Source organism: Haliaeetus albicilla, chromosome 15 (assembly GCF_947461875.1).
Source record: "Haliaeetus albicilla chromosome 15, bHalAlb1.1, whole genome shotgun sequence".
In the NCBI taxonomy this organism is placed as follows: domain Eukaryota; kingdom Metazoa; phylum Chordata; class Aves; order Accipitriformes; family Accipitridae; genus Haliaeetus; species Haliaeetus albicilla.
In genome coordinates, this window is record NC_091497.1 from 18,470,860 (window position 1) to 18,488,713 (window position 17,854).

Genomic DNA, 17,854 nt, shown 5'->3' on the forward strand with positions numbered 1-17,854 from the left:
TAATTACTCTAATTTGAAAGATCTAAATGGAAGCTCATGAGAGAAGAGAATGTAAAATTCACAGGAAAGCTAACAGTATATGAAATTCTTTCTCTAAATTATTTTTATAATTGCTATAAAACTGGAAAGTTCCTTCCAAAAGTAGTTTCTCCCTCATTTACTTTGAATGCAATAGTGCCATTCTATTAATTTGTTTTTATGTTTTTAGGACATCCAGGAAGCAAACTTCAAAACCTCCAGTAGCCGGCTTCTTGCTGCTGTAATGTCTGCTCTCTGCCATACTTCAGTAAAACTGACCTCTATCTTTCCAATTGCTTATGATGGAGAGGCACTGCTGCGGTCAATGGTTAAACAAGTCAGCACTGAGAATGACTCTGCTCTGGCACATCGTTTTCCTCTTTTGGTTGCACACATGGAAAAACTTAGTCAGGTTAGGATATATCCTAAAAATTTAACAACTTGTTTTACTTTGCAACAAAAACCCCAGTTATGTAAGTTGAAGTTTTAGCTTTATAAGGACGTAGCTGAATTTGCCTGAGTGTTTCCTTTCTAAAAGGCTTGTTTCAGAAACTTATTTTATCCAATTTTCATCTTCAAGTCTGAAATATTCCCATTATTTCTTGTTTGGAGAACGTCTGAGCAAAAATTATTCTTATTTATTTTGGAATATTAAATTGGCAGAAATATAGTTTGGAGTTGTTTTTCTGCAACAGTTTTTCAGCTTTTTCATATGATCACAAGAATGAACATGTGGATAGGTTCAGTGTTTTGAGGAAGAGTCAACACAGCTTTAGTAATAAAATGTCATGTCTCAAACTGGAGTTTTTAAAGGCATCAACAAGCAGGTGGGCAAGGGAAGCCCAGTTCATACAGTTCTATCAAAAGTTACTAAACAATTTCCTAATCAAGGGCTCTTGAATGCTGTATTTTTGCAGTTCTGTTATTCCAGAGTAGATTTACAGGAATGAAAAGGGTAAAGATGGTAATCAAAGATATGGGACTACTATATAGTATTCTTCACTTTAGAAGACAAGAGGGCTATGATCTTATGAAATTATGAATGATGCATGAAAGGTAGATAAAGGATAATTGTTGAGTCTTCCAGTACCAAAAGTTTTGAGCAACCAGAGACCTTAGCAAAAGGTAAGTTCAAAAGATTGCTGTTCTTCATAAAATATGCAGTTAAGCTGTGGAACATATTCCTGTAGACCATTGTTACGCTAAAAGCTTTCACAGACTTAGAAAGCACCTGCACAAATTAATGAAGAAAAAAAATCACCAAAAGCTATTAAATGCAAAGATAATATTTCTGTCTTGGGTACAGCTGCCTCTTAACTGCTAAAGAGAGAAAGTTCTGTGCAGGTGTCTATACAGGTTTGCTTCACCTGGTTATATTCCCTATCTGTTCACTACTTGGATATTTTTGGGAGACAAAACAGTGAGAAAGACAAATCTTTGATTTTCATCAGTAGAGCTGATTTTATTTTTCCTTATTGGGAATGACTTTCAGTGTGGATAATTTTTGAAAAACAATGGATGCCACTGCTAGTTAGAAGACACAGTAGATGCCTAAGCTTAGATTTGTTTCATAGTCTTCATTCAGTAAAGAACAACTGTTTTTATAAGCATCCCACCACTGGTTTTATCTTACCTGTTTGCATAGAAGATTCTCTTTGCTAACATCAAAGCCAAAAAGCTTCTGAGTTTCTTTTAGACAATGGGGAAGACAATGATGTGAAGAGTTCCATAGGTAGCTATATATCAGTTGTATTCTAACATATGCTTATGGACAGTATGGCAAGAAGGGCTATAAGAAAAGCTCCCTCCTGAGAAGGACACCTATATATCTTTCCAATGCAATCAAGTCAGCACCACCTCATTCTGGAAATTAAAAATATTAATCAGGTTTTTTTACAAAGGAATACATACTATGATAGCTTTGAGAATTTTATTTTTTTTACCCTCTAGTCATTTCTTATTTTTAAGAAGTCACAGATTTTTCAATTACCTAATGCTTATAATATGTGAAAATCAATGTGGTTTGTTTCTTTTTTTAAGTAAGAACAGTGTCACTTATCATTTTTCTCTTCATGATGCAGAGTGAAGAAAATGTTTCAGGGATGACGAGCTTTCGGGAAGTGCTGGAAAAGATGTTGGTCATTGTTGTTTTACCAGTACGGAACAGCCTTAGAAGAGAAAATGAACTTTTCTCTTCACATCTGGTTTCTAATACCTGTGGGTTGCTTGCTAGTATTGTGAGTGAGCTTACAGCATCAGCATTAGGATCTGAGGTAAAGCTTCTATAAAATCATTACTCGAAAGTCTTTCAGGACAAGTATATAATGAATGTGATACAGGCCATGGTAGGAATTTTATAGATATGCAGATCATTCACAAATGCTGGAATTCTCAGTAGCTTTCAGATATTTAACATAAATTTAAAAGCATGTATTCACTGTATTAGGGAAGTACTGTTGATAATGAGCTACTTCATTATGGCTGCAGAATACTGCAAATTGTTTAAAAAATGGCAATTTTTTTTTTGAGTGCTTCTTTTTTTGCATGCATGTCTCTGCATATACACACTCAAAATATATTTGTTCAGCGCTCGCTGGAGGCAGTGCCACGTACCTGAGCATCTCTATGCCTCTCATGGTATCATGGGTGCCTCGTGTTCTAATCCTATCTGCTTTTGATTATGGGTCAGAATTTATAATGTGTTTTGTTTATGCATTGTCTTCCTCCTTTATATGTAAGATACTCCTTACATCTTCCTTTATCTATTAAATATTATATGTGTATTATATTTGTCTGTATCATTAGACTTTTTCCAGTTTATTTGCTTTGTATTTGAAATTGAGTGGTACTGAGTTGAACTTCTTAAAATCCAGATATTCATAGTCATATACAGAAGTTCTCTTTCATGAGACTATAACATCGTTAAGTGATGGAAATTTATTTGATTTTATTTAAGGGATGTCACTGTCTCTGTACTATCAGCAGACTTTTTTCACAGAAAGAACCGAGCTTTTGATAGCATCTGGATTTAAGATGTTTTTACTGTTACATAATACCTGTATCTGTCCTCTCTTAATCTTGACCTTACCGAAGGCAGAAATACCTAAGTTGTCTTGTAGTACAGTTAAGCTATATTTTGTGCTAATTCATCCTATAAAATATATATAAATACTTGGAAAAAATAGAAATCAGATTCCTAATTATTTCTAGTTAATTCCCAATTACCAGAAATTATATTTTCTTTTTAGTCGATATTGAATAGAAGCCCCAGTAGTGGCATCTTACATGTTTCATCAGTTGATTTCTAAAATGTACCCAGCTGAAAATCTGGTAATTCAAATCACTTAAGTTTGGTTTATTAAAGTTGTCTAACATTTAGCAGTTAATTTTTTCTGGTGCTTGTATTTAACTTTCTGCAGGTTGATGGGCTGAACTCTCTCCATTCTGTCAAATCCACTCCAAACAGATTCACTAAAACAAGTCAGGGAAGAAGCTGGAATACTGGGAATGGATCCCCTGATGCAATATGTTTCTCTGTCGACAAACCTGGTGTAGTTGTAGTAGGATTTTCTGTTTATGGTGGAGGAGGAATTCATGAGTATGAGTTGGAGGTATTAGTTGATGATGTAAGTACCGCATTTGAGAAAACAATTTGGACAGAAGTAACCTCAGAGTTTTTCATAATATGTTTTACAAAGTAATATTGTAATACTCTTATACAGTCTAGGCTGCCAGTAAAATGGTGCACTGGTAGGTAGGGTTTTTCTTTTTGCTTGTGGTGATGATTTTTGTGGTATTGCAAGCTACATACCATATCCAGTAGGGTCCTTACCTTGGTTATGGTCTTGAAATCTTACTTTATTACAAATAATATTTGAAGCATAGTGGGCTTTTCACTTTCTGGAGCTAAATGTAAATTAGTACGTTATCTCTCTGCAAACTGCAAAGGGAATAGTGAAATAAAGGAGACCAAGTTAAAACATTTTAAACCAAAAATTGAAGAAAGGGGTAGCCTACCAGCATGGTCAGGCTGTAGCTACAGATGTTTCATGTGTTGTTGAAGTACTCTCTTAGAAGAAGTATAAAACTGTATTGTGTGTTCTTGTAATGAAGAAAAACCTCTGTTCTTTTACACCCAGTTTTTCGCTTTAACTGACTGTTCTAATCCCTTCCAAAGGGCAAGCATAGGTTGCTATGGGAAATTAACCTCTCTGCTCAGTACTTTCCTTTTTAGCAGAAAGGCTTTACTGTTGACTTTGAACAGGTTTTCCAGCTTTGTTCTATTTGTAATGCTGTGTGTAACAATTTATGCAAGAAAACATAACTTGCACAATTGCATGAATGTGTCATGTATTTACATTATAAATGTATTAAAATTACTTTGTTTCTTTGAATCAGAGTGAACATACTGGAGATTCAACTCATTCTCATAGGTGGACATCTTTAGAGTTGGTTAAAGGAACTTACACCACAGATGATTCTCCCAGTGATATAGCTGAAATCAGACTTGACAAAGTCGTGCCACTGAAGGTAAATAAAAGAAGTGTGCATCTGTAGGTTTCATATGACTTCTTTAGATAACAAAAATCAGAATGTTCAACATAAATTGTTTTTTGTGTACACCTTTACAAGTTGATCTTGACATGTTTGCTTTATAAAGTCTCAGTTTCACTGGGTAACTGAAAAAGTTGAAATCCTGGCAGCAAAAAGAAATGAAATCTTAATTGTTATAATAGCATAAAATAGATTGTAATTGCTTAGTAATTTTAGAATATTCTTGAATGTGCAACTTTTTTGTGCGCAATTTCATAGCTAAGTTTCTGGGGTACCTGGTCACTCTTCAAGTATTAGTAGTAATATTTTACTTAAGTTATGGTCTGTAGTTTGGGAACAGAGAACGGCTCTGACTTTTGTTAAATGCTGGATCTTTTTCAGTTAATTTCTTTTGTACAGTGCTTTGAAGGACTTTTCAGACTCCCCAGTATTAATGTGAAATACTAGCTTTCATAATACCATGAAGCCTAACCTATATATTTGTTTTATACTGCATACTATTTTTGGCTCTCCTTTTTAAGGAAAATGTGAAATATGCAGTTCGTTTGAGGAATTATGGAAGCCGGACTGCCAATGGAGATGGAGGAATGACCACAGTTCAGTGTCCAGATGGTGTAACATTTACATTTAGTACATGTAGTCTGAGCAGTAATGGCACAAACCAAACACGAGGACAAATTCCACAGATTCTTTATTACAGGTTCGTGTGTTGTCATGATGCATTTCTAAGAAAAGTGAATAAAACCATCATAGTGCTATTATACCACATTTATTTTTGAGAAGTAACAGAAGTAAGTACATCTGGAGTGTGTTTGAGGAAAGAGCTTCTTTAACAGTAGTATTGTGTTCTTCCAGTGTGGTTTCAGACTTAACTTATTTAGTGAAGACAGTTTTGGGGACACAAGTTGTACTGGTGCATCTTCCAGTCTTGTTTTAGGTTCTCTTTTTTTTGACTTGACAAATAATTTGATGGTTGACCTCTCTTACAAGGTCTGTTGTCTAGTGCTTTAAAGCTGTAAGATGCACTACTTCAGTCTCTGTCTTTTCTATAACCTAAGAGATTTTTGAGAGACTACTCACTAGAATGTTTATCTCTTCAGTTTCATTCAGTTCCTTCCTCTGTTGCCAGAAATGATTGCATCATGTAGTGAAGCAAGGTCTGTTTATATAGGAACTGTCTCCTCTCTTACTGTAGAGTTCAAATGTTTAAAAAGAGAAACTGCAACCGCCTGAAGAAAATCAACTGAAGCATCTGACTGTCCTGCAGGGAAGCTTTATTTTAGCCTTTCAGGATGATAGTAGGAATTCACTTAAGGTAATGCTTTTGCAGAAAGCATTGCTTTCATTTTTGAGGTGCTTACCCTGATATGTATGAAGACATGATTTTCAAAATATGTCAGCACCCAAATATATGAATTGCTACCATTATCTGCACAGCAAAAAAACGTGTCATGCCTTTTACTCAAGTCTCAATTTTTGTCATAAAAGGCTGATCAACAGCAGATCCGAGGAATAAAAGGAGCAAGGAATAGTAATTTACTTTGATATTTAATTATGTGCGAGATATACCTACCTAATAAAAGATGAAGAAGATAAAATAAGTAATGCTAAAATAAGTGACGTATTTTGGACTAACAATCACAAGAACATGTTGCTCTTAAGGTTTTAAAGGACCTAAAATATGAAGAAATAAAGTTGCCAGCAAAATTATAATAAAAGTATATTTGAAGATACAGGATAGTTCTAAACTCTTTTAAAACATGAGATTGGCTGTACTCAAAGACCCAAAGATCCAGCTTGTCAGTAGTAACAGTAATTGCTTATCAAATAGTGGAATTACAGTGGTGCTTGTCATGATACTTTCATTGATTTAGTCTTGTGGGATCTTGGACATCTGTGTTTAGGGAATTCCTCCAGTGTTTGGAGGAATTTTATTATGAAGTATCATATTATCTAAGAAGGAGGAAAGAAGACAAAAAAACCATGTATTCCCTCTCCTAGAATTTCTGCTTTTATATAAGCAAAAGAGGGATTAAAGGAGAAATAACAATTTATTTTGATTTCAGAAAAGCAAAGGACATAAAACTTCAGTAAATGGAAGCTTCAAGGCATTCTACCTTATAATAAGCTAACATATGGCAAAAAACCACACCAAAGTGCTGTCTTCAGATCAGAACAGTCTCAGGTTTTTTGTTTCAACTGTGAGAAAATTCTAAGAAGCACTTGAAGGACCATAATGGCACAACTCAGAACTGTTACAGAATAAATTAAGTTTTGTTTGGAAAATTTGCAGACTGCTGCCTGTAATCACAATGTCTTTTGAAGTCTGCTTGGACAACAGAAACTTAAATGTTATCTGATGGAGGACTATAGTTATGGACTTAGTCAGTTTGAGGATTCCCAGTTTGATATATAATGACTTGAGGTTTTGATTTGTCTACAGTAAAGGAACAAATGTTCATCATCAGCTAATACCTCCAACTTGATTTTATTTGAAGGGTGCTCAAATACAAATAGAATTGTTGCTTATGCAAGCGCCAAGAAAGGTCATACCAAAAGAAGTGTGTTAATGCACTTCTGATATGGGCAGAAATGCTTTGGAAGGATTTGTTGGAAAAGTACCCAGTTGGAATTGCACCCGCTGTCAGTCACTAATAAGTTTAAATTAAAAAGGCTTGAGGCTGACAGCAAACCTACATTTCTAGGACACATTGACCAAAAAAAAAAAATCTCTTTGTAAGGGTGGTTAATTTAAGTCACAGGGAAGGATAGATATCCTTATTGTGCACTGAACTGCTCCAAGTAAAGTGTTTGAGCATGCTGAGGTGCCAGTCCTGGAATCTTAATATTCTGGAATGATGTTTTGAAGGATCAAATCTTTCTGGACAAGCATAAGAAATCCAAAGGAGAATGGGAAACTTTGGTTTACATGCTAAGTGATTTTAGTTGACTGTGCCAAAGCTTACTCACTATCATATTGAGGGCTTGAATTAGTTTATAATTCTCATTCGACTGCTTTGAAAAAGCAAATCAAACCAGATCTTTTATATACCTTATTGAAATAGTATTGTGCATAATGTTGTTTAGGAGAACCCGATTTGACATAAAGAGTGGATTTCAGAGAAAAAACTATTCGTTAAGGGTATTCCAAAACCAAAATTAATCTTTAGAATAGGGAGGGAGAATCTTTTTCCCTGTTACGATACTGCAGAAATAACCATTGAAAGAGTTTTACTTGTTTCTGTGATGCATTTAGTATTATTCTGGTTTTTTATCAAGATAGGTGGTTGGGCTTGGAAGAGCATAGCAATTAATACATTTCTGTGGTTTAAAAGGCATCTAGTCAAAAGAAATATTTGTGGAAAATGCTTTTCATATTTTCTGCCAAATAAAAATAAAATGATTGCAAAGGGCTAACAGTGAGGCATTGCCTCCAAAATATCCTGTATGGTTTATTTGATTGTTTCCATTATTGCCTTATCATAAATTGTTTCACTTGATCTATGCCAAAATTCAGTCATGTTTTTTCAATATAATTTTGTATTTTGTGAACTTACTTTAACTTAATCCACTGTCCAGGAGTGAATATGATGGAGATCTGCAATCACAGCTTTTGAACAAAGCTAATGAAGAAGATAAAAACTGTAGCAGGGCTCTTTCTGTTGTGAGCGCTGTTGTACGGGCAGCCAAAGACCTGTTGCACAGGGCTCTTGCTGTAGATGGTAAGGCTTTTGAAAATTGGCTTTCAAAACTTTTCTTTGATAGCAAAAGATAATAGTAGAATATCAGTGATAGAAAAATTGTGATATTTCTCTTTTGCTTTCCAAAGCATATTCTTCTAACCTTTCATTCCTGTAGGTATCAAACTGTGAGTAACTTTAAGTCGTTGAGTTGCACTTGAGATAGCATAGGCAGATACCTTGTATAAATTTGCTCATCGATTTAGCAAGTATCATATTAAAGCTGGTAAGATTTTTTTTTTTTATTTCCAAAAGATATGCTATGGTGGGTCATTTCCAAATTTTATTGCATGTTTTGCACAGTGGTGGTAATCAGGAAGACTGATGGGTGTAATGCATTTATAAGCACTTAAAAATCCATTTTTGAGAAATGTAGACATTAGCCTTAAAACTGAGTGGTTTTAAGCTACCATCTTGAGCCATTCTAGTCAAAATGTCCAGAATATTACATAGTGCTATAGAAATTGATTTTGAGGGCCAGGAGGAGCTTGTGCTAGCTTTTATAGTGTAGAAAGTACAAACACAGCTTCACAAAATGGCAAAGAATGCAATAAACTTAGGCTCTAAGAGGGGGAAATTTTTTAACAGAGAACTGTATATAATGGCACATTTGTCTCAGGTGAACTTTGCAGGTTTAGAATTTGACAATGCCTAGATAATAAAAATAATTTGAAGTAAAAACTAGTGTAGAAACTAGAAGTTTAACTCATAAGAAGCAAACCAGAAAAATAAGATGTGTTTTGAACCATGGTACGTTTATTAATAATACCTGTGTTGTAATTATCTTTGTTTAGCTGAAGACATTCCAGAATTACTCAGCTCTTCCAGTCTGTTTTCAATGCTGCTTCCCCTCATAATAGCCTACATAGGACCAGTAGCAGCAGCTATTCCCAAGGTATGCTCCTCAGCAGAAATTACTGTAGAAATTTAAGAATGCTATACAAGGAAAAGGTTTACTCTGAAAATCTGAACATCCTAATTTCTTATGATTTTATGAATTAGTGTTTTATATTTGACCACGTGACTCATACATTTTCCAAGAGTAAAGAATTTTAAAAACACATCATGTTTCAATAATTACTTTTTTTTTTTAAACTTAAATTGAAGTCATTATGGAAAAAAACACCTTAAGGAAGCAGAGGGAAAGATGATAGGCTTTAACAGTAGGAAGAGACAAGAAGTTAGAAGGATCTGCATTTGTGACTCATTGATGAATATTGGTGGGATGAAATATTTTTTTATATTATGTAAATTCTATTTTTACAGTAAACATCTAAAGCAGTGGTACCTGTTCATTAAATTAAGATTATTTCCATCAAATTTGGAGATGGGAAGATGTCAGCTATAAATAAAAATAACCTTTTCAGTGGGATAGCGTTCTTCCATGTGCCTGGTCTGGAACATTCTTGAAATTTGTTATTAGATTTACAAATGTCATTAATCTTCAGCTAGTAGACACTATTGCCTTTTATTGCTTTTTCATGAACAGTAAGCTCTCCTCTGACTTCTCCTTAAAGGAGGAGGAAAGAGGACTGGCCTCTTGAAATCTAGCAGATTCATTTCATTAAAAATAGTTTTAAATTGTAGTTACCTTGTTACTGTGATGAACTGGTGTTTAGAACCAAGTGTTTTGCCTTAGAAGTGTTCCTATCCTTTGAAAATGTTATAAATATTACAGGGAACAAAGCGATGCTTAACACTACATGCATTAAAATATGTTGAATATTTGAAAATAACAATATTAACTTTGTTATAAAACAAAGTATAACTGGATTTTGACTTCAATATGGTATTTGCTTTCTGTCAACTCATGCTTATTGCTTGTTAATGTTATGGCTTTTTAGTAGAAGGTGTTTTAGTGAAGGTATCTAGCAGTTGTGTACGTATTTTTGTTTCAGCTTTGGCAAGTCTCCAAGAGGAGTACTTGAGATTAATGTAACGATGTTTTTCTGTCAGGTTTGTGTAGATGCAGGATTGGAAAATGAATGAATGAAGTAGTGATATTCTGAGAATATCCAAAACACCCATTGTAGAGAAATGTAAGTTTGTGAGTATTGTTTTCACCCAGTCATTGTGTGTGGTGTTATGTTACAGGTTGCTGTTGAGGTCTTTGGCCTAGTACAACAGTTACTTCCTTCTGTGGCAGTTCTCAATCAGAAATATGCCCCTCCAGCTTTTAACCCAAATCAGTCTACAGACAGCACCACTGGAAACCAACCGGAGCAAGGGCTTTCAGCTTGTACTACCTCCAATCACTATGCTGTTGTAGAAAGTGAGCATCCCTATAAACCTGCCTGTGTTACGCACTATAAGGTAAGCACCATTTCTAAGTGTGCATGCAGTTTCTTAAAAGCTTTTGACGTGTGGGTTTTGTTTTGTCAACATTTACTATCTGAAAAATTGTTGCCATGGATGATAATTCATATTGTCCAATATAGGAGACAGTTACCTGTACTGCTTTCTGGAGAAACCTCTGTTTGTCCAGTAAGTATAGTGGAAACTAGTGTGGTTTTAACCCCCTAATGCAGGTATTTACTGCAAGTCCCTAAATTTGCTCAGTCTTAGATTTTCCTACTGTCACACAGAGCTTCTTTGCTCTCTCTACAGATTGTAGAAGTTGGAAGTCTTTATGTATACATTATCTAATCATATCTCAGACTTTCTTACCTAATGCTAAAACAATGCTTTGTAAAAATACCTAATGTCAATTCTAGTCAAATTAATATGTATTATAGTACAGAGATCCCTATGCTGGCTATTGCTGGTCTGCCAATTTAAATTCTTCATTAATTACTTTCACTTGGACCATGATTTGGCATTGCAGAAGTCTCTGAAGTCCTCTTAACTGTGTTAAGTCACTCTGAGTAGGAATCATTATGCCTTACATGGGTGACTATTGCAATAAAACTAGATTTTTTTTTTCAATGTCAATAGAGAAAGGGTGTTTCTTCTAGTTGAGTAAAGGGCTGAGGCATAAATGACAAGCCTGAGAGACAAATCCTATGTTTCAGTTCTTGAAATAGTGAGTTCTGTAGTCACATTGATTCCACGACTGTAAATCCAGAGGTAGCAAACCTGGAATCAAGTAAAAGCTGCAGGAGGTCATTACTATTCCACTATTCTACTTTCCTGTCCTGTGAGACAGCAAGACATCCACTGCAGAAAATGTAGTTATCATATGATCTTCCTGATGCAATGATGCTTATTATTGTTCTGAAAGTTTATGGAGCTCATCTGAAGCCTTAGGCTTAGTTGTTACTGCTTTTGAATTTCTGTAGCTATATGCTATTGTGCTGCAGGCCATATTCACAAGTATGATTCAGCTGCTGTGTACTTTTCTAGGATTGCACAAAACAGATATTGAATGTGTTTGTTGAAGTTTGCATTTTAGGAAGTATTTGAGAGTTAAATGTTTGTAGTATTCTGTGGTTGTCTTTTTTAATGATCCTGTGCAGAGTTCTTAAAAACAATCACAAATGGTATCGTAAGTGCAAATACTTCATCTGAACATAAGTTATAATGCATGATTATAATTCTGTAAATATAAAATGTTTCAGGTATATCTGAATTTCAAAGAATAAATTAGGTTAATGTTAATCTAAAACATATCAAAACAACTGTACAGAATTACATAATTGAATCACTTGCATAGCCTGAAGAGTTAAAACCACATGGAAATGAAGAAATAAATATTTTAAAAAAAACAACAACCCCCCCAAACTTGCACATAATTAGACTGTTCTTTTGTTTTAGGTGACTTTTCCTGAATGTGTCAGGTGGATAACAATAGAGTTTGACACTCAGTGTGGCACTGCTCAATCAGAGGATGTTCTTCGTTTACTAATTCCTGTCAGAATTGCACAAAGTCTGGGATTTGGACCAAAGCATGCTTCTGTTCATGAAAACCTTAATTCATGGATAGAACTGAAAAAATTCTCTGGATCTTCAGGATGGCCTACCATGGTATTAGTATTGCCAGGTAATAAATAGATACTTCAATAATTTCTAGTAATGTGAATTATTAAAATAGTGGAAGAAAAATTGAATTTTCTGCAAAATTATCTTAGAAAACAAAGTTGAAGTAGTGTCTTTGTCCAAGCTGGCAAGAGGTCATTATGAGCCATTGGTTGTACATCAATTGATGATGTTTACATTAGGTTTCTTATCTGAAGTATTCATCTGTGTGTTATTCATGGCTTTACTTTACATGTTTTATATAAAGCCTGGGTTTCATATATGCTCATGTTGAAGAAGCATACAAAAAGAGGAGAAATATTAATTTATTTTTTTTAATTTATTTTATGTTTCCTTTTACTTCCTATAAGGAAATGAAGCTCTTTTTTCTCTGGAGACTGCATCAGACTATGTGAAGGATGAAAAGGCTTGTTTTTATGGTTTCAAATGTTATGCAATTGGATACGAATTTAGTCCAGGATCTGATGAGGTAAGGAAAAAGTGAAATGGCCACAATTGCTGCACCTATTAATTCTCTCCTACAAGGCCAGTTTTTTTGGTAAAAATATTTGTATTTCCACTTCTGACTAAATAACATTAGCAAAATACTTTTAAATTAATTTCATATAAGTTTTTAACATTTTTTGTTACAGATATTATTTGTTTGGAATTCTTTGACCTGAATATTATTGGAATGGCTTTTTGTTTGGTTTAGTTTTTTTAATGACTGTGACAGTCTGCAAATACATAGCATGATTTTATCTAGTATGTCAAAGGGATATGAAATTTCCAAAAATTCTGACCTAGTCTTCCATCAGAAATCCAAAGAATTGAGGCTTTCAGATACACAGTGATTAGTATTTTAATGTCACTGCCAATTATGGGATGGCAAACTTGCATTATTTTTCTAGTGTTCACTCATACCAGAACCCTCAGAGTCCCTGGAAATCCTGTGCTCATTTAGGCTACTTGAGATTTTGCACAGTGGTCACCTCATCTTGCATTTAAGGACATGAGTGGTTTCAACCACTGTTTCTTTGTTGCAAATGGAAGATAAAATTTCTTCAAGTCCTTGGGCCAGTGCTTTATTTTGGCTTATTTTAAGAGACTGCTAAAAATGCCTAATATGCTTTATAATAATTCCAGAAAAATAGTCCTTCCCTTATCTTGGGAGCCTTTGGGCCTATTGCTGCACGTGAACTTCACAAGGTCTGCATCTTGCTTACACTATAACCCTCACAGGAGATTTACCTCATCTTATTCCTGGATTCTGCTCAAGCTAAATCATGTCTTCAGGTTTTCAAAACCTGAGATCTCTGGGGTTTCGTAGCATATCAGATAAGAAAACATACCATAAGATTATTAGCTATGATGATCTTATTGGTTTGCAGCAAATCAGATTTATAAATCCTATAGATAGTCTAACTAGTCTGTGTTTGAGTAATAACAATTTTTGCTTAAGCAGAAGAAAAGATGCAGATTCATATATGTCATTAATTTTTTAAAGGCATTTACAAACAAAGCTGCTGGCAAGTTTTTGACACTCAGTGCTAAAACATGCCAGGCCACATGTTAACTGTATCATCTAAAGAAAAGTTCCAAGTAATTGTTTTCAAGCATACCTTTTTATAGCCCAAACACTCTAATTTAAAGTTCTATAAATAGAAAAGCAAATTTTACAGTGTTTAACTACCTTGCATCTCAGGACTAAAGCCTCCATAAGTAACTTAGATTAAGCAATGGGGGACACAATGCAAGTTTCTCCTTCTTTTGGGAACTTTGTGATGACAATTTTCTCAAGTGTTACCGCTGGTAGAAAAAGAACTCTATGTTCTGGTGACCACTGTGTTTTCTGTAGCTCAAAGGAACAAAGTATCAGTAAGACCTAATTCAAGTCAGTGGGATTAACTTTTGCACATCTGATTCTCCTTCCAAAGGACACGCTTCTGGTTCTGTTACCTAACTATAATATATTGAATGACATTCATTGTTAGGGACGTCTCTGCAAAAACTGGAAGATGTCATTGAGTGTGAGCAAGTGCATTGAGGAGTTGGGTGTAGTTGAACTATTGAACTTCGTTTAAACCTAGGATTTTTGCAAAAATTGTAGATTTGTGCTTTGATGAATGGGAAGGCTTTTTGCTGCTCGTTATTAAATCCACAAAATATATGCAAAAACTGCCTTCTGCCTGAAGGATGTTCACACAGCAGGGAACTGTCTGATGGGTTGATCCACATTTCCCATCTTTACTTGCTTGCTATTTCAGAACCTGCTGGTTTGAGTCCTAAAGATGCAGTTTGTCATGAGTTTAGTTTAAAATGCATTTTGGGGATTTTTCAGTCTGCGTGGGAGTCTCAGAGAATAAAAGGCAAGTCTAGGGTTACTGATTTTGAAGGCTCTTTCCAAAAGAACAATTTTTTTGCCTACTTTATATATTGCCAGTTTCTGTCAGTTTGCCTAGAAAATCCATCAGATGGAGGTTTCCCATCTCCTCCGCTGTTTTTTGGTGGTAGTTTGGGGTTTTTTTTCTTCCATGAGAGGCATCTGTCAGAGTTGTGCTGAACCACTCACAGATTTCTTTAAATTTTAAAAATTGGTGTTAGTGTCAACACCTTTTTGTAAGCAAAGTTAAAGAGGTTGTGCTTGCATGTAGCTGGTACAGGTTAAAGGGAAAATATAAGATGCCTTTCTTCATGGTTTAAAAAAGTAGCTACAACCTCCCTAGCCATACTGCTCTCCCCCCATTCCTTGCACCCAGCCTCCTTCCCTCCATGTATTTTGAAAACGTGTGGGTGGTCTGTTCTTTTTTTTTTTGAGAACAAGGTTGAAAGATACTGATGGAGAGATTCTCCTGTGTTTTCAGTGACAAGTCTGGTGGGAGAGAGGGAGTCGTCTTATTCCCTAGAACAGCAACGTCAATGGGAAGAAATAACTTTCCAGCACAAGTAGAAGGGAGAAACTGTCAAGGGCATCTCCCAGGATTTAAAATGGAGAAAGAGAAATTCTGGAATCTTTTTCCTATCCTTGCCTCTCTAACTAGAGAAAGGGAAGAGGAAAAAAGTTATGAACAGTACTACCTTTAAACAAGATGGGAATGTGAGCTTGTGTGGTATCCATGGTACATACAGCTTAGAAGAGGCATTGCTTTGCAATCTGAATATGTATCGGTAGATTTTTTTTTTTGTATTAGGAAGTTTTCTTTCTCTTTAACGTTACAGACAAAAGACAATTATCATCTTCAGATGTTCTTACTAGGCTACCAGAAGTATGGTAACCCGTTTATTAATACTCTTACTAAGTTGAAATTGTTCTAAAAATTTTGGTACACTGGCCCATGTCACAGCAAAACATGACAGTATCTGTACAGCAAGTAGTGTATCACTGAGAAACTTCAAACTGGAACACATAATTAATATCTCTTAGGATAAAGCTTTGTCAGGGAAACATATTCATTGTCCTATTTTCTGAGACACTATTTTTGTTTTATAATTTGTTTCAATTTGAAGGGTATTATTCAGCTGGAGAAAGAATTGGCAAATTTAGGAGGATCATGTGCAGCAGCTCTGATGAAGAAAGATCTAGCTCTTCCTATTGGTAAGTCCTACACAAAGAATATACTTTGTTATTTCATCATTGTTTCTGGTATTGTGAATTAATACTACCTTTAAGTCTTAATGTTGCTTATAGTTAGAGATAATAGTACAAAATTGATTCATAAAACTGAATTAATCAAAATAATAAAATGGTGGTGTTTGCTGCTTACACTGTTCCCTTCATTTGTGTATGGGGAGGAGGGAAACCTGGTTATTTAAATCTGAACCAACTCACCCCATCCACAGGTAGTGTATCAGTGTACGAGCTATGTCCTACAGTTTCCTCGTGGTACTTCACAGATGTGCAGGTATCTTATTTGTATTTCTCTTTCACTGTTTTTTCTTCCTGCACTCCACACCTTTCTGAATGAAAAATACCTGCAGCATTGAATTGCAAAATTTAAAATTACTTGTTTAAAATTGAAAGTGACCACTGCATCTGTAGACTTTATAGCCTAAAATATTTCTGCTGTAGGGTTGTTTTTTTTACAGTTACAAAAAAAATACATACTTTTACAGCAGATGCAGCAAATAAAACTTTATAGTAGCCCAAATGCAATTTAAAATGTAAGTAAAAATATGAGTTTATGAAAATTAAGGGATATGGAGATTGAACTAGAACTTCTAATGATGTAGCCATATTCTGTGTAATAGCATTTTCTCCTAATTAACATTAGTGTATAGCAGAACCAGGCTCATAAACTAGAATAGGATATCTTTTTGATCATTTTAATTTAGGAGCACAAACAAGAGCTCAAATATTGTTAATGAGACCGGAAGCGTGTATTATTGAACAGGAGGGCGTTGATCAGTATGCAATTATAAGCACAAAACCTAATTTGAATTTTTTAACTTGGTATTTTGCTTGTGTATTTGAATGTGCAAATTTCTTACTTTATGTTGTAAATAGGCACCTCAATTGCACTGGTAGATCTGTATTTCTCTCTCAAAAGTACAGGCAATTCTATAGTTTAAATAGTGTTCTCTTCTCTTATTCTCCAAACAGCCGCATTAACTCCCTAGTTTTGTTGACTTCCCTAGCACCCATTTATCCTGCTGTTCTCCTATGCAAAAAAAAAGAAAAAAGCTGAAATTGAAATGCTTTTAACCTAATTTCTCAGGTTTTCTAAAACTTTGTACTTCTGTCTAAAGAGGTTTTTTGTTTCATTCTAATTTTGAATGTCTAAAACAAGAAGGGAAAGTCGGTTGTACATAGGTTGGCTTTATATGCTTTCAGATAGGAGTTTGAAATAAAGTGTGCAGTTAAGTTACCTATGCAGTCTCAGCCACCTATAAAAGTGGTTGTGTATGATCTGCAAGAGAGGAGGCATAGGTGTATTGCTGTAAAGAGTTTCCTGATTACTGACGTAATTCCAATTGATTTATCTGACCGTTCACCTAACACCAACTCAAGGACTTCAGCCAAGTCTGTTAGTGTTGCTGTTAATATTACAATGCTAATGATATCAGTGTGTATTGTTTCTCTACAAGACTACTGGACCCTGTGAATAAACAAAACTGATGAATTATAAGCTGCAGTGGTATTATTTGCAAATGGAAACCACTGTGCAGCCGTTTGTAGATGGTTTTCAGTTGTCTGTAATTTTGCTTTGTTTAAGTGTTTTGCTTGGTGTCTCAGAAAAACAGTGTGGCAGAAAAAGAGGTAAAAATTTGGTTTTCTAGAGCAACATTTACATGCCTTAGTATCAGACAATTTTTTCTTTTTCTGCATTCTAGATTACGTATCTTCTAACTTTTGCTGCAAGTGATATGGTGTCTTAAAAAATACTGTATTACTGCTATTGCTTGCCTGCAGAGCAGTATCATCTTATTCATGGAATGGAGTGTCCTTTAAGAAAAACCTATATAATCATATAAAAGACTGTCTTGTAATACGTACACCCAGAAAGGCCCTTTTTATTAGACTTTTCATACTTTATTTTATAATTTCTACAATTTTACCTTTGTTCTGTGTGTGGTTGTATACAGGCTAA

At 34.8% G+C, this 17,854-nt stretch overlaps 1 protein-coding gene across 17 annotated transcripts in view; it reads left to right on the forward strand.

Moving 5' to 3' along the window:
* Window positions 1–17,854, forward strand: part of MYCBP2 (MYC binding protein 2) — a 201,252-nt gene that overhangs the window by 99,662 nt on the left and 83,736 nt on the right. For all 17 annotated transcript variants that reach the window (XM_069802496.1, XM_069802497.1, XM_069802498.1 and 14 more), the window contains 11 exons: window positions 209–430; window positions 2,100–2,291; window positions 3,438–3,644; window positions 4,417–4,548; window positions 5,094–5,272; window positions 8,152–8,294; window positions 9,107–9,207; window positions 10,407–10,625; window positions 12,066–12,291; window positions 12,638–12,756; window positions 15,774–15,861. In XM_069802496.1, coding sequence (XP_069658597.1) covers window positions 209–430; window positions 2,100–2,291; window positions 3,438–3,644; window positions 4,417–4,548; window positions 5,094–5,272; window positions 8,152–8,294; window positions 9,107–9,207; window positions 10,407–10,625; window positions 12,066–12,291; window positions 12,638–12,756; window positions 15,774–15,861 — 1,828 coding nt within the window. The remainder of the gene's footprint in view (window positions 1–208; window positions 431–2,099; window positions 2,292–3,437; window positions 3,645–4,416; window positions 4,549–5,093; window positions 5,273–8,151; window positions 8,295–9,106; window positions 9,208–10,406; window positions 10,626–12,065; window positions 12,292–12,637; window positions 12,757–15,773; window positions 15,862–17,854) is intronic.